This window comes from Chlorocebus sabaeus, chromosome 14, assembly GCF_047675955.1.
Source record: "Chlorocebus sabaeus isolate Y175 chromosome 14, mChlSab1.0.hap1, whole genome shotgun sequence".
In the NCBI taxonomy this organism is placed as follows: Eukaryota; Metazoa; Chordata; class Mammalia; order Primates; family Cercopithecidae; genus Chlorocebus; species Chlorocebus sabaeus.
In genome coordinates this window covers 99360715-99376462 of record NC_132917.1, presented here as the reverse complement: position 1 = coordinate 99376462, position 15748 = coordinate 99360715, and the positions used below count along the sequence as shown (strand labels likewise).

The 15748-nt window shown below is 44.4% G+C and overlaps 1 protein-coding gene across 2 annotated transcripts; it reads left to right on the top strand.

Moving 5' to 3' along the window:
* The first annotated feature begins 46 nt into the window (after positions 1-46).
* Positions 47-8489, top strand: COA5 (cytochrome c oxidase assembly factor 5). Of its 2 annotated transcripts, XM_038004181.2 has the most exons (4): positions 47-268; positions 2765-2822; positions 4569-4652; positions 7970-8489. In XM_038004181.2, the coding sequence occupies exons 1-3, from the start codon at positions 170-172 to the stop codon at positions 4634-4636; spliced, it is 225 nt and encodes a 74-aa protein (XP_037860109.1). In that variant the 5' UTR covers positions 47-169; the 3' UTR covers positions 4637-4652; positions 7970-8489. The 2 variants fall into 2 exon arrangements, with proteins under 2 accessions (XP_037860109.1, XP_008006303.1); XM_008008112.3 differs by lacking the exon at positions 2765-2822 and having other exon boundaries at positions 55-268.
* The last annotated feature ends 7259 nt before the right edge of the window (positions 8490-15748 follow it).

The window sequence follows — 15748 nt, the reverse complement described above, 5'->3', positions numbered from 1 at the left end:
ACGCGCCACCTCTCGGCTCCCGTAGTCCTCGGCCCGACCGCCGCGGCCCGCCGGAAGTTATCGCCTCTGGCTTCCGGCCCGCTGAGACTGGGGCCTTGCTTGCTCCCGATCCGGTCGCCACCGTTGCAGTGGAAGAAAGTAGAGTGCGCAGCGGACGGGAAGCGCCGTCATGCCTAAGTATTACGAGGACAAGCCGGAGGGCGGCGCGTGCGCGGGCCTGAAGGAGGACCTGGGCGAGTGTCTGCTGCAGTCGGACTGTGTGGTCCAGGTAGCGCGGCCGGGCGCTCCCGGTGGTGACGACGCCTGCCCCGGGGAGGCCCGGCTCGGCGGAGGGCAGCGGGTCGCCCGCGGCGGCGGTTGGAGTTAACCATCCCGGGCGGAGGTCACAGCTCGGGCTCACTGAACGTGCGCAGATCCGCTGAGCTAGTTCCCTGTGGGGTTAAATCGGAGATAACGATAAACCCACCCTGTCGGGTTTTTGCAAAGATTAACCCGTTTCAGTTCACGAAGCGTGTATTGCATGCTAGCACTCTGCCGGGTTCTGGAGACATAAAGGAGAATAAGCCAGGTTTCTTGCCTGCCTAGAAATGATGATCTGCGGAATTAATGATTCCAGAGAGTTGCGTAAACCTGGTACACTGCCCTGGCCAGTCGTGTCCCCTGCCCGTTCAGTTGTGACTGAATGTGTGCTCAGTTTGCCTTGTGTTGATATGAATTTGTTTCTAAGTTAGAGTTCTCTGCATTCTTGGATGTTAAGTTGCAAAAATAAAGCAACTCCATATTTTCACGATTTGGTATCTTGCTTCCCCTACGCTCTTACTTCACTCCCCTGCTACAGACACAGGTCTCCTCAGCACCCTCTCGGAATGCACTGAGGCATGTAGTGAGGTTCAGAGTGGACCTGGGTTCTGGTTTTAGAGCTCCAATAAACCACAAGTGCCTTTTCCAATTACAGAGGCCCGACCAGAGGGCATTCAATTGTGTGCGGTTATCTTTGCATTGGGAGATGTAGTTCCAGCAAGTTGCTGTTATTTCAGAGAAAAGATTACCCCCAAATGGACATCCACTATAGGGCCGTATTAGTGTTTCTGCCGAGTCACAATTTATGTTTGGTTCACATTTTAGCAGTCGGCCATTCTCGCCTCCCAAAGTCTAGTAAAACTTGAGTTATTATACATTTAAGAGATTATCTCGCCCAACTTCCTTATATAAATAAGGAAACTGAGGTGCCGCTGTTTTCAGGCTCCCCTGTCCGGGGCTGTGTCCCCTCTGCCCCTTATTCACTGGTGCTGCCGTTCAGCCAGCTCCTAGTAAATGCCTCTTAAGTAGCAGGCATGGTGCCTGACACTGGTGATAACGAAGATGAATCAGTTGCAGTCACTACCCATGTAAGCTTGGTGTCATGGGAGAAATAGACATCTAAGAGTCTAAATTCCTGCCATAAGACTGTAAGCATTTATTAAACGTGTTTAATGACTAGATCTTGAGGAAAAAAATGCCTTAGCCCAATGGAGAGCATCTGATTTTGCTTCAGAATTTGGAATCTTCTGAGGTGACATTTGAGCTGAGTCTTAAAAGTTGAATAGCAGTTTATCAAGTAAAGGAGTGGGAACTGTTGTGGTTGTGGGGAAGATCTGAAAGAACAGCAAGTGCAGAGGCAGGGAGGCGTGGGAGGGCCCAGAAGAGCTAGTGTCCTGCCATACGGGAACGCGGGAATGGGAGAGAAGCCTGAGGGGAAGGTTGCAGCCAGGTGTGAAGGCCCGCGAGTGTGTCAGAGTGAGGAGACTGGATTTTATCTAGACGTTCAGCACGGAAGGCCACGTTGATGAGTCAAGGGAAGAAAGTACACCGAGTAGCACTGAGGAAAGAAAGTCCAAGCGGAGGACAATAGCAGCAGCACAGAGAAGTCCAAGCTGGCTTTCTGCAGCGGTTGATACAGCAAACATGTATGGAGTGCCAGGCTCCGGTTCAGGGAACAAACACTGACGAACGGGACATGGCCTCTGCAGTGTAGAAAGCGGGGCCGTTTGGCTGGAATGCTGTAGGTAGAGATTGTGGTCGCCACAGCTGGTACAGACTTTGCTTTTCCCGCCATTGAATGTGTGGCCTTACCAGTGCTCAGTTGGGTCAGCCAGAAAACGTGATGCTTATAAACAGTTCTTTAGATGGAAGTTCGTTTACAGGTTGCGTTCAATTCATTCTGAGTGGTGACTTCAGCTGGAGTGTAAAAGGGCAAAAGTGAGGAGGTTTGCAGGTCCAGAACCATCTCCTACAGTCTGTTGGCAGCTGCTGCCCACGCTCCTCCCTGGGGACTCTGAGAGACCAAGGACAGCTCTGCTGAGGTTTTTGCTTGCTCTATATGGCAACCTGATTTATGACGGAAATTTCTGATTTCTTAAGTTCGTGAATAAAAAGGTTCATCTGATCTGAGGGCAGGTTGGTGCTGTAGTCTCTTCTTGCCAGTCCACCTGAAACCTGCAGCACCTCACTCTAGGGAGAAATTCAACATAAACGTGTATTTAGTTCTAGGAGATTGTCCATCTAGGGAGACTGTCAAGGAGTTAGAGGGCCTCAGGGAAACTCAGGGTAATGGTAAGGATGTAAATTCCAGTGGGCCTGGAGGGAAGCAGGGAAAAAGCAGATTCAAAAGGCATCTCTTGAAGAGACTTCTTAGGATTTAATGACTCCTGGATGATCAGGACAATGAAATTCTGCCAGAGGAACTTCACTCATCACAGGATGTCTTCTTTGTCTCCACTAACAGCTTCCAGACCTGCTGACTCTTCATCAGAATCACCTAGAAGTGGCGTGGCTTTTTAAAAGTACAGATTCCACTGCTGCCCTCACCCCACCCCCAATAAGTTAAAAGTTTCTTTCCTAGGTTGGTTCTTGGGCACAGCCATATTTGAGAGCACTGACTAATCTTGACCTCAGAAGGCAAAAAAGCTTGGGAGTGTATTAGTTAAAATACAGATTCAAGTACATGTTACAGAGACCCAGAATAATAGTGGCTTAAATAAGACAGAGAACTCTCTTTTTTGTTCTTGTGCCTCTAATCAGGGCCTGGTCATTTCCCTCAATCTTCCATGGACACAGACACTGTTATTCTTGTGACTCTGTGCTGTGAAAATAGGAAAATATAGGAAATAGGGTGTTGCTCTCATATTCATGGTCCAAGACTGCAATCATCAGGCCCGGCAACCTTATGGAGTGAAGTGAGGAAGGGGGCAAGCCTCTTTAAAGACCAACGCAGAAGTTCTACGCCTGTTTCCCACACATTCCAGTGGCTAGAACTTAGTCACAGGACCACAGGTAGATGCAAGGGTGTCCAGGAGATTCTCACCCAGTCATATGCTGGATAAAAAGGAAGAGCAGACAGCTAGCAGTCTGTTATTTGGGGTGGAGTGGATGATGAATGACTGTCTCTTAGCTTTAGTGTATCTAGATGGATTTTTACCCCGGGCAGTTGGCAATATAGGTTGAAAGCTTTTGAAAAAGGTAGCATCTTAGATACAGTTTGAAGAGGCATCAGCTTATAAACTATAGTTACAACCTTTTGTATGATTAGTCTGTTGTCTGCCTCCACATTGTTCATGTGGGCAAGGCATCCCGCCAGCAGAATTGCAGAGTTTGGAGAGGAAGGAAATTTGCGACTCTGATCCACTTTTGAGGGTCACTGGTGTAGATGACATTTGATATCTAGGACCCAGGCAGACATACAGACTGGAAGGTGGCCAGGATCCTGGGGGACAGGAATACCACAGACATACTACCCTGTAGCTTTTCATAGTAAAAACTAGCGGAGTGTGCCTGGCACTTGGAACATAAAGGTTCTGGGGAGTGGCTGCAGTGATGTGGTTGCAGAGTCAAAATCTGCTTGAGGGAAAATCCCTGATTATGCAGAGCATATGAGCTTTGGGTTACATTTTTCCTGGTGCATGAATGGGCCACGTTTCTATTTAGTATTCCAGCCCGCCTCATACACTTTAGCTATGTAAAGTGTTTCATACTGACACTAAAAATATTCTGATTTTAGGGTACCCAGTTCACACATTTCACCTATAAGGAAATGAAGGTATCCCTTTCTAGATATTAATTTAAGGAAACAATTTAAGGAAAAGTGTCCCATGGAAACCAGTGTTTTCAAGAATTCAACAGTGTCCTTAAAGTTCCCAAGTTACATTTTTTTTTCATTCTTTAGGCACCAACAGCCCAAATAGATTTTTTTTTTTTTGAGACGGAGTCTCACTCTGTCGCCCAGGCTGGAGTGCAGTGGCCGGATCTCAGTTCACTGCAAGCTCCGCCTCCCGGGTTTACGCCATTCTCCTGCCTCAGCCTCCCGAGTAGCTGGGACTACAGGCGCCGCCACCTCGCCCGGCTAGTTTTTTGTATTTTTTAGTAGAGACGGGGTTTCACCGTGTTAGCCAGGATGGTCAAGAACTATTTCTTACATAACTCTCTATTTTCCTCTTTTAACACTTTAAAAAAGGACTGTTTTCAGGACAATTATTTTGTACTTTGTGAGAACATTTCCAAGGTGTTTATATTGTTTTATGTGTCTGTCATAGGAAGGAAAATCCCCTCGGCAGTGTTTGAAGGAAGGACACTGCAGCGCTCTAAAATACGCATTTTTTGAGTGTAGAAGATCAATGGTAAGTGGTTAAAGATTTTTAAAAGCTTATGCTAAAAATTAGCTCTATGGAAGTTAAATATATGAATGACTTAATACTTACAGATAAGTTGCAGTGATATGGTTTGGAAAAAAGGATGTAGATATAGTTCTTACTCCAGTGAGTTAATGTTAGGTAGCATTCAGGAAAGCTCATTTTTATGTTCTTCTGTCACCGTGCTAGCCACAGCTGCTGAACTTCGTGCATTTCCGAAAGGGTGAGAATGAAGTCTCAGCAGGTATATATGGGTAAAAGTTCCTGTTGGCCACTCTCAAGTTCAGCTCGGTTGGCAAGTGTACACAGACCTCTCGTGTGGAGCTCTAAGCTGTATACACTTGTGCCTTATGTGACTACGAGAAAGTGCCCGTATCTGTGTTTGAATTTTGGAGGGATGGATTGTAGAAATAAGGCCTAAAAAGATATTACAAATCTCTGGGGTTCTTTCTAACTTTCTTTGATTTGGAAGATCTACGGAGATCTTTGGAATGGAAACTGAGACCCTTTTCTTGGAGAAAAGTACAAAACCACAAATAAGATCATCCCATTAAAGGAAGAAAGCACTTGGACTTGAGGATGCTTTTTTTTTTTGAGACAGAGTCTCACTCTCTTGCCCAGGCTGGAGCACAGTGGTGCCATCTCGGATCACTGCAACCTCTGCCTCCTGGGTTCAAGAGATTCTCCTGCCTCAGCCTCCTGAGTAGCTGGGATTACAGGCGCCTGCCACTATGCCCAGCTAATTTTTGTATTTTTTTTAGTAGAGATGGGATTTCACCATGTTGGCCAGGCTGGTCTTGAACTCCTGACCTCAGGTGATCTGCCTGCCTCAGCTTCCCAAAGTGCTGGGATTATAGGAGTGAGCCACTGCACCTGGCCTTGAGCATGCTTTTGTTTGCTTAGGAACTACACTGCAAATCCCTTCCTTTTTGTTAACAAAAGAAATGGAGGGTACTGATACTTACGACCTGCAAGTGGTTGTAAACAAGAACTTGAGCATGTTTGCCAGCTAATCAGATGCAGGGAGGGTATAAAGTTAGATTACATTTGGCCATGCTCTGTTTCCTTTCTTAAGTGACATCTTTTCTTGTCATTTGGTGTGAATAGAGAAGGATTTTCTTGCCTTCTCTCACATAGATTGTTACCCATGTAAAATGCAAGCCTTTAACTTTGTCAAGAATTTCAAAGCATGTAAACTCTCTGAAATTCTCTACCTAAAGCTCAGTCTTCAATCTCCAAAGAACGAAGAAGTCAGATTTTTTTTTACAATTTATCTACCTTATGCAGAAATTTTTAACAATCGTGGATAAAAAGTAAAATGTTCTTACCATTTCTAAATATCAAGACAAGGCAGAGTTTCACATATACTTTGACACTGAAAAGAACATGTTAGGGACCCGTTTTTTTTTTTTTTTTAAGAGACGGAGTCTTGCTCTGTCACCCAGGCTGGAGTGGTGGTGCGATCTTGGCTCGCTGCAACCTCCACGTCCTGGGTTCAAGGGATTCTTGTGCCTCAGCCTCCTGAGTAGCTGGGAGTACAGGCATGTGCCACCACGCCTAGCTAATTTTTATATATTTAGTAGAGATGGGGTTTTGCCGTGTTGGCCAGGCCAGTCTCAAATTCCTGATCCACCTACCTCGGCCTCCCAGAGTGCTGGGATTACAGGCGTGAGCCATTACGCCAGCTCAGGGACCTTTTTATAATCTTTCTCCAAGACCATGTTTTACTGTTAGTCTTCCAAAATGAGCAGAGTCATATCGCTCTTAATGCAACTTGTTATACGTGCTTGGAAAAAAAACAGAAATATAACAATTTAAATTGTGTGGGTAATTCTGTATGCTGTTACAGTGACTGTGCATCTTATTCGAAGGTGAGATGGGAAGTTTGAATCTGCTGTTCTCTCATAGTAGGAGCAGCTAGCTCACCATCCTGGTTATGATTCCTGTGTTTAAATTTTTTTTTTTTTTAAGTGTGGCTTTAGCTGCTTTACCTAGTGTTCAATGAATAAATGGCTGGCTGTCCACACTGGCTTTGTTGGACTAATTGGCAGGGTCTGTCTCCAAAATAATTCCTTCCTATAGAACAGTGGTCCACAACCTTTTGGCACCAGGGACCAGTTCCGTGGAAGAAGACAGTGTTTCCACGGATGGGGAAGGGGGTGGGGGATGGTTTGGGGATGAAACTGTTCCACTTCAGATCATCAGGCATTAGATTCTCATAAGGAGCATACAACCTGGATCCCTTGCATGTGCGGTTCACAGTAGGGTTCACGCTCCTGAGACTCTCATGCTGCTGATCCGAATGTAATGCCCCGATCTGACAGGAGGTGGCGCTCAGGCCCTAACACTCCCTCTCCTGCTGCTGACCTCTTCCTGTGCTGCCTGCTTCCTACCAGGCCATAGGCTGGTACAGGTCTCTGGCCTGGAGGTTAGGGACCCCCAATATAGAACTTTGGGGGAGTGCCATTGACTATGCAAGTTTGCCTTATAAACTGACTTTAGAACCGTCTGCTCTACCTACCACCCTTAAGAAATGACTGCACTGTGAGGCTTCAGTGAAAGAACGTGCTGCCATTTTGTGAGGTGGTAATTCACCTGAAGGATTTTTAATTCCAAAATGTTACTTAACATTTTTCAGGGCTCATCAGTTACAATTTAAAGGTTTCAAATATATTTGAATATTAACCTAAACTTAGAAAGTTAAGTTTTTTAGAAGAAGGATTGTATACTTAGTCCAAATAAAAAGTTAAATGTAATTTGGATTCTGCTTGTGAAGAAAATCTTTATTGATTGCCCTGACGCAGAACTTTTATTTTTAATGCCATTTTATTATTTATTCATTTATTTATTTATTTTTGAGACAGAGTCTTGCTGTGTCGCCCAGGCTGGAGTGCAGTGGCACGATCTCAGCTCACTGCAACCTCCACCTCCCAGGTTCAAGCAATTCCCCTGCCTCAACCTCCCGAGTAGCTGGGATTACAGGCGCAGGCCACCATGCCCAGCTAATTTTTGTATTTTTTAGTAGAGATGGGGTTTCACATGTTGGCCAGGCTGGTCTCAAACTCCTTACCTTGTGATCTGCCCACCTCGGCCTCCCAAAGTGCTGGGATTACAGGCATGAGCCACCGCGCCGTCAGTGCCATCTTCATTACTGTGCTTTTTCTTGGTAGTTCTGATGTCATTGCCTTTTTGATTTTGCTAATAACTGGTTTATTTCTCTCATGCAGTGATACCCTTACCAAAGTAAGGGGTGTTTAATTAATTATATTGTACCAAATTTGATTTAATTGTATATTTATTTTCAGTTGGATAACAGAGCAAGATTCAGAGGAAGAAAAGGATATTGATACATTACGTTGAAGCCAAGATGGAAGACAACAGATATTTTCTCTGGTCATTAACACAAATAAGCCAAAACAGGAAACATACTTTTTACTATATCTGTTTGGTTGGACCAGATTTCCCCTCCATGGAACGCTGAAGAAAATGGATGAGTTCTGTTTTTGAATATGTATAAAGTAAATGATTCTCTTGATCCAAGTTATTTTTTAGAAGAAAAACCTAATTGAACAGTTATGGGTTGGCAGCATAATAAATGTGTTTTGAGAACTGTTCTAAAGCACAGAGAATGGAAAGACTGTTATTTGCAAACTTGACTCTTCAATCGAATTACACAATTTCTACAGGCCACTGATGTGACTGACACAGTTGATAACATGGAGCCCATCCAGAAGATGTCTGTTTAGGATGAAACTTTTTCTTTAGTTCAGTCTTCTCCTATCTAGTTCTAAAATAAATTGTGTTTGATTCCTTAGAGAAGAAATACTTCATGTGTGCTGTGATTCACTGAAGTAATAACCTCAGCACTTCAACAGAATCCACAGGCGTAGCTGGCGCTCGGCCCCACGTCGTGGTGCCAAGGCTCTTTACCATCATCTTCGGACTGCTTTTGTTTCCTGCTTTCATTTTTCAGGCTGGCCCTCTCTACATCATGGGCCAGTGTGAGCTCCAAGCCCACATCCTTACGATCCATGATTCAAAAGGGAGAGAGAGAACTTCCTTATTCAGGGTTCACAAATCAAATACTATAAAAGGACTCTGGTCTTCCCAGGATCACCTGCCCTTGCATTGGACCAGTCCCTATGGAAAAGGGGATGGGGGCCTGTGATCTTGGCCAGGCCTGGGCTATCTGCGCTGTCATTGCTGACTCCTGTCAGAATCACATGGATGAGCAGGGAGCTGAATCCCAAAAGGAAAGGGGTTTAGAGCAAGTGGAAACAACAGATGTTCACTATAGAAAGCAAGAATGAAAACCATGAAGTGGTTGAAGATTAGCCTTACAGTAATTTTATTCTGATCACTTAATACAGTAGAGTCAAACAGGAATCCAAGTTTCCAACTTTACTTTTGGCACTGAAGAATCACACACAACCCTAGCGTCTTTATACCTCCATGGTTCACTGGAGTTAAAGCAATCAGGGTGTTGTACAGCTCACTTGAGTTTGTAAAGGTTCTACTAAAAAGTGAGAATTCCACCCCAGCATGGGTCGTTGTTGCAGAATATCACACAGGTCTGTTGAGTGTACTCCTTTTCACTGGGAAAGGGACAGTCATGGTTTTTTTCACTGTATACCTATTTAAGTGATATAACTATTAATAAAAGTAAACAACTCTAAAATGTATATTATAAACCCCTCTCATCTTTATTAACAGCTTTATTGAGCTTTATTTGGAGAAATACACATACCATCAGATTCACCCTGAAACTTACCAATGGTTTATCGGTGGTTTTTACATTGTATCTACAGAGCTACCATCACTACTAATTCCAGAACATTTGCATCACTACAAAGAGCAACCTGTACCCATTAGCAGTCACTTCCCTTCCCCCTCAGCCTCTAAAAGCCACTAATCCACTTTTTATATAACATTTAGCCTTCTGTGACTGGCTTCACTTACCATAATGTTTTCAAGGCTCATCCCATGTAGAATCTATCTGTACTTCATTACCTTTTATTTTTGAGTAATACTCCACAGTATAGATGTACCACATTTTATGTATCCATTCATCACTTGGCACACTTTGGTCTGTTTCCACTTCGGGCTATTATGACTAATGCTATGATCAATGGTGAACAAATTTTGCATGAGCATATGTTTCCGTAAGAGCAGAATTACAGGGTCATATAATTCCAACTTTCTTTTTTGAGACAGGGTCTCTGCTGTTGCCCAGAATGCAGTGGCATGATTGCAGCTCACTGCAGTCTCACCCAGGCTCCTCCTAACTCAGCCTCCTGAGTAGCTGGGACCACAGTCACGTGCTATCACGCCCGGCTAATTTTTTTGTATTTTTGTGGAGACAGGGTCTCCCCATGTTGCCCAGGCTGGTCTCAAACTCTTGGCTCAGGTGATCTTCCCACCTCCCAAAGTGCTGGGATTACAGGCGTGGGCCGCTGTTCCTGGCCCAACTTTAACATTTGGTGAACTGCCAAAATTTTTCACAGAAGCTGTAGTATTTTACATTTCCACCAACCATCTTTGAGGGTTCCAGTTTCTCCACATCACCAGCAGTTATAATTCATGTTTTGATTATAGCCATTCTACTGGGTATGAAGTGCTACCCACTTGAGATTCTGACTTTCATTTCTCTAATGGCTAATGATGTTTGAGCATGTTTTCATGCGCTTATTGGCCATTTGTATGTCTGGAGAAACGTCTATTCAAGTCCTTAGTCCAGTTTTCAGTTCAGTTCTTTTTACTGTTGTAACAGTTTTTTGTATGTTGTAGATACGAGTCGCCTAAAGATAAGTGACTCACAGATTCTCCCAATTTGTGGTTTGTCTCCTCACTTTCTTGATGGTATCCTTTGAAGTATAATTTCTAATTTTGGTGAATTACAATTTATTTTTTTCTTTTGGTGTATCTAAGAAACCATTGCCTAATCTAAGCTGATGGAAATTTATTCTTTTCATTTAAGAGTTTTACAGTTTTACCTCTTACATGTAAGTCTGTGATTCATTTTAAAAAATAATTTTTAAGGCCTTTATTTGTAATCTATTTTTAAAATTTTAATTGTGGTAAAATACATATAAAATTTACTATCTTAACCATTTTTAAGTGTACAGTTCAACAGAGTTGAGTGCATTCACAATTATGCAACCAATCTCCACGATTCCCCTTTGACCCCACCACCCCTCCACCTCTCTACCCTGACAGTCACCATTCCACTTTATGTCTCTATGAACTTTACTACAGTAAGTGCCTCGTGTGGACTCATACCACATTTGTCTTTAACTGGCATATTTCACTTAGTATTATGTCCTCAAGGTTCATCCATGTTGTAGTACGTATCAAAATTTCCTTCCTTTTTAAGGCCAAATAATATTCAATTGTATGTATATGGCACATTTTGTTTACTCATCTGTCAGTGGACACTTCGGTTGCTTGTGCCTTTGCGTAACTGTGAATAATGCTGTGTGAATATGGGTATACAGATATCTGAGACCCTGCTTTCAGTTCTTGTGGGTATATACCCATGAGTGGAATTGCTGGAGCACATATTCTATTTTTAAATTTTTTCAGGATCAGCTGTATTGTTTTCCACAGCAGCCGTAGTAGTCTACAGTAACAGCACACAAGGATTTCAACTTTTCCACATTCTTGCCTATACTTGTTTTTTTTTTATTTTTTGTTTTTTTAATTTTAAACAGTGGCCATCCTAATAGGTGTGAAGTATCTCAATGTGGTTTTAATTTGCATCTCCCTAATGATTAGTGGTGAACATAATTTCATGTACTTCTTGGCCATTTGTATATCTCTTTGGAGAGATGTCTCAAGTCATTTTGAATGGGTTAAGTCATTCAAATGGGTTAAATCATTTTCAGTCCCTTAAAATGGTTAAGGTGGTAGATGGGTATTAAAAAAATAGGTTGTTTGCTCTTTTGTTGTTGAGTTGAAGTTCCTTGTATATTCTAGATGTTAACCTCTTATCAGATGCATGATTTGCAAGTATTTTCTCCCATTCTGTAGGCTGCCTTTCCATTTTTTTTTTTTTTTAATGCACAGGGGTTTTGCATTTTGGTGTAGTCTAGTTTATTTTTACTTTTGTTGCCTGTGCTTTTCGTGTCATACCCAAGTCACCGCCGACTCCAATGAAGCTGCTCCCGTGTTTTCTTCTAGGAGTTAAGAGTTTTAGCTTTTAAATTATGTCTTTGATCTATTTTGAATTAACTTTTGTATATGGTGTGAATGTCCAGCTTCATTTTTTTGCCTAAGGATAGCTGGTTTTCCCAACACCATTTGTTGAAAAGATGTTCTTTCCCCATCGAATGGTCTTGGCGTCCTGTGGAAAATCATTTGACCATATATGCCAGGGTTTATTTCTGGGCATGCTCTTCTCTTCTGCACTTCTGTCTGTACGTATTTATGCCAGTGCCACATTATTTTGATTACTGTGGCTCTGTAATAATAAGCTTTGAAATCAAGAAGTATGTGACCTCCAGCTTTGTTCTTTTTCAGGATTGTTTTGGCTACTTAGGATTCCTTGAGATACGATGTAAATCTTAGGATGGATTTTTCTATTTCCACACACAAAAAAATCAGTTGGGAATTTGATGAGGGGGGTACATTGAATCTGTAGCTCACTTTTGATAGTACTGTCATCTTAACAATATTAGGTCTTTCAATCCATGTGCACAACATGTCTTTCCATTTATTGGCATCCTTAATTTCTTTGCAGCAAAATTTTGTTTCCAGTATACAAAACTTTTGTCTCCTTGGTTGTTTATTCCTGAGAATTTTCTTTGTGATGCTACTGTACATAGAACTGTTTCCTTAATTTCCTTTGGAGATTGTTCAACAATGGTGGGTTTTTAACATTTAATTTTTACTGTTAAACATAACCAGTATACCGAAAAGTGAATAGGATGTTCGTATGTTAAGAACAAAGTAATCTCTCATGTAACTGGCCATCCAGATCAAGATAACATTGCCTGAACCCCCTGTAATTTTAGCCTTTTTTAGAGACCCTCTCACTAGCCCCTTTACCACACTCTGCCATTTGCCTTCTCCTTTGACCTTCTGAATTTGGCTCCTTGGGATGTGTTTAGCATAACTGATTACATAGAGAGAAAAACAGTGTGGTCCAGTGCTGAAACAGGAAAGATTTCAGCTGACCACCACAAAACCACCATCTGTTCATCTGTTTATTCAACAAACTTTAGCTCCTTCACGGCAGGCATTACACTTGCTCTTGTGAATACAGAGGGGGCTGACAGTGGACAGCATATGCATGATACAGTCGTCACAGTCAACACTGAAGGAGAGGAACTTTTTCTGAAAGGGCCAACTTCATTTGTGGGGAGAAATCACCATAGAGGAAGGCAGACCTAACACCAGCCTTACAGGAGGGGTGAGGATGTTCAGGAGAGGTCCAGATCCAAGGGGATACAGACCAGGCCTGGGGGTGCATGGATGGAAATTATGGGATGGTTCTCAAGAGATACAGGTCTCAGTGGCTGACGGGATGTGGAGGAGAAAATGACCCCAAGGTCATCTATTAGAGGGAGATCCGCCAGCGTGGAAGAGGAGGGGCATGAGCACGCTGTGTTTGAGATGACTATGACACAGGCAAAGTGACAGGCACAGTGCTTGCAAGTATAGGCAATCTGGACCTTGGGGGAGAGTCTGGGATGGACCTACAAGTTTAGGCATCACTAGCATATAAGTGACCATTTGTTCAACAGGAATGTGTAAGATTTTTCAGGAAGAGCATCTTAAGTGAGAAAGTTATGGACGGAACCCAGGAGAACACCAGGCCATTACTGGCAGGTGGTGGGCGACAGCAAATCTGAGAGTGAGGAGGGATGGTCAGAGACGTAGGACCACCAGGAGAGAGTCAGGCCACAGACACCAAGGGAGGGCCGGGTGGCGAGGAGGAGGAAGCAGTGAAGTGCTGTGTCTCTCCATCTACCTAACACAGGCATCCTCCTTGGAGCCATGGGGACAGAAGTATGTTTCCTACCCTGTCTACTCAGCTTTTTCTGTTACGTGGGACAACAGAGTGTGAAAGACCTGCCTGGACTGGCTTGCAAGGCGCATGGGGCCTGGTGCAGGAGGAAGTCATGGCAAAGACACAGGCGCGGTGGAGGGGTCTAGAGAGTATGGGCGTTCTGAGGCTGCACCCTGGGAGCCCCGTCATAGCCTAGAGAGCCATAGCTAATAAAAACAAGACCAAGCTACTCTCCGTTTGCCTGCTGTTGGCACAGGATGGGGGTGGAATTGTACGGAGGGTGCAGCCTCAGGCTGGAGAAGCCTCCCTGGTGTCCCTGGCAGAGGAGGGAGTGCCTGTGCAGGCCAGCTCACAGATCCCACTACACTGCAGAGCACGGTGAAGCCCCCACCAGTTTTTCCCACTTAAAAGTCACCATTTGGCCACCAGACAAATCGTAGACTGATCCTGGGGCCGATGTCCACTGTGCTGGCTGGTACCCACAGTTAGCGTCCGCAAGGCATCAGGAGGTCAGCTGCGGCCAGGGCCCCTATTGGGAGCAGACAGGCTGCCAAACACAAGTTTCTATCTCTACAGCCCAGCTCTCCTGTCTCTGCCAGAGGCTGCGCTGCTCGGTGTTCACAGGAATGAAAAATCTTTTTGGTCAGCATACACCTCTCAGAAAGAGATGCTATTTTGCTTTTTTTTTTTTTTTTTTTTTTCTGTCTTCCTGATTTCAAATACTGGATTTTATCCACTGTAAATTTAATTACTTCCTACTTTTGGAAATAACCAGGGTCTCTGAGAAGAGGGCACTTTTAAAAGTGTAAAAACCATCACGGATCCCGATAAGCCAGCTCTGCCCCTCTCCGGAGGCCCTCGTGGGCAGCCGGGGGCCAGGTCAGGCAGCCTGAGCTGTTTTCTGCTGCCCACTCCTCTCCAACCTTCCTTGACCCCCTTGGTTCTGTCATCACTGCCATCTCTGCAGGTTCCACACGGAGCCTGTGCTTCTGGGCTGGGGTTCCTCCTGTGCACAGCACAGCAGTGCCCTCACTACAACTTAGGAAAATCAGCTCTTAAGAGGGGCTTGTACAGGAGGACATTTTGGGGTGCAAGTGACAAGACAGTTTGTCCATCTCCAAATGCAGAGTTCTGTGAGGGCCTGCCTGCCAGGAGGAAGTGCTGGTGCTAGAAGAGCCATCCCAGGAGCACGATGGGACGTGAGGCCAGTTCCTTCTGTCCATGTGTTCCCAACACCCCTACACACAGAACAGCTCTTCTCCCCCAGGCTTGAGAAAAGAGAAAGGCTGGCAGCCCTTCAGAGTGACCAGAGATCTGCTGCTCATTACTACAACACGAGGAGCACTCAGTACTGCTGAGGATCCTACGAGAAGCCTCTATTCAAAAATGGTGCCAACCTGCGGGGTGATGCTGGTAGAGAACAGAGGGAGGTTACCCAGTAGAACAACATATAACGAAGTAACTTTCCCCCAAGGCTAATCACTTCTGTTCTCGGAAAAATTACAGATCGGGAAGCCCCAACCTCCAGCTCCTCTTACCTTCCTCCAGTGCAAAGCCTCCCTGGGACAACTCCCCTAGATCTGGGCAGCCAGACTGTGCCAAGTCATCTACTAAGCAGAGACTCAACAGGAAACCAAAGCGCGGAATGGCATGGGGAGGGAGGGCAGGAAGCAGCTCACGGTGGCTGATGTCTGGGCGTCCTGACATGTCTTCTCCTTGGCTTGACTTTAAAGAGAAGCAAAATTAGGCCTGGCCTTGAGGGATTCCCTCTGACCCTCATACTCTAAGCACAACACAGGACTGATACCAAGATGATTCCAGATGGATTGATCTAAATGCAGAACTAAAACCATAAACATCCTAGAAATAAGAACAGGTAAATGCTGAAAAATCATCCTGGGACACGACAGTGAAGGTAGAAACTATTAATAATATTAAACTGAGCACGACCCACGCACCAAGCAAGGTGCCAGTGAGCACTTTAGTCCAGCCCCTCGTCGTGGGCACGCAGCCACACCACCATGCCCACAAGGACATGGCTGCCCCATATGTCCCACCTTCCATGGTGAAGCCA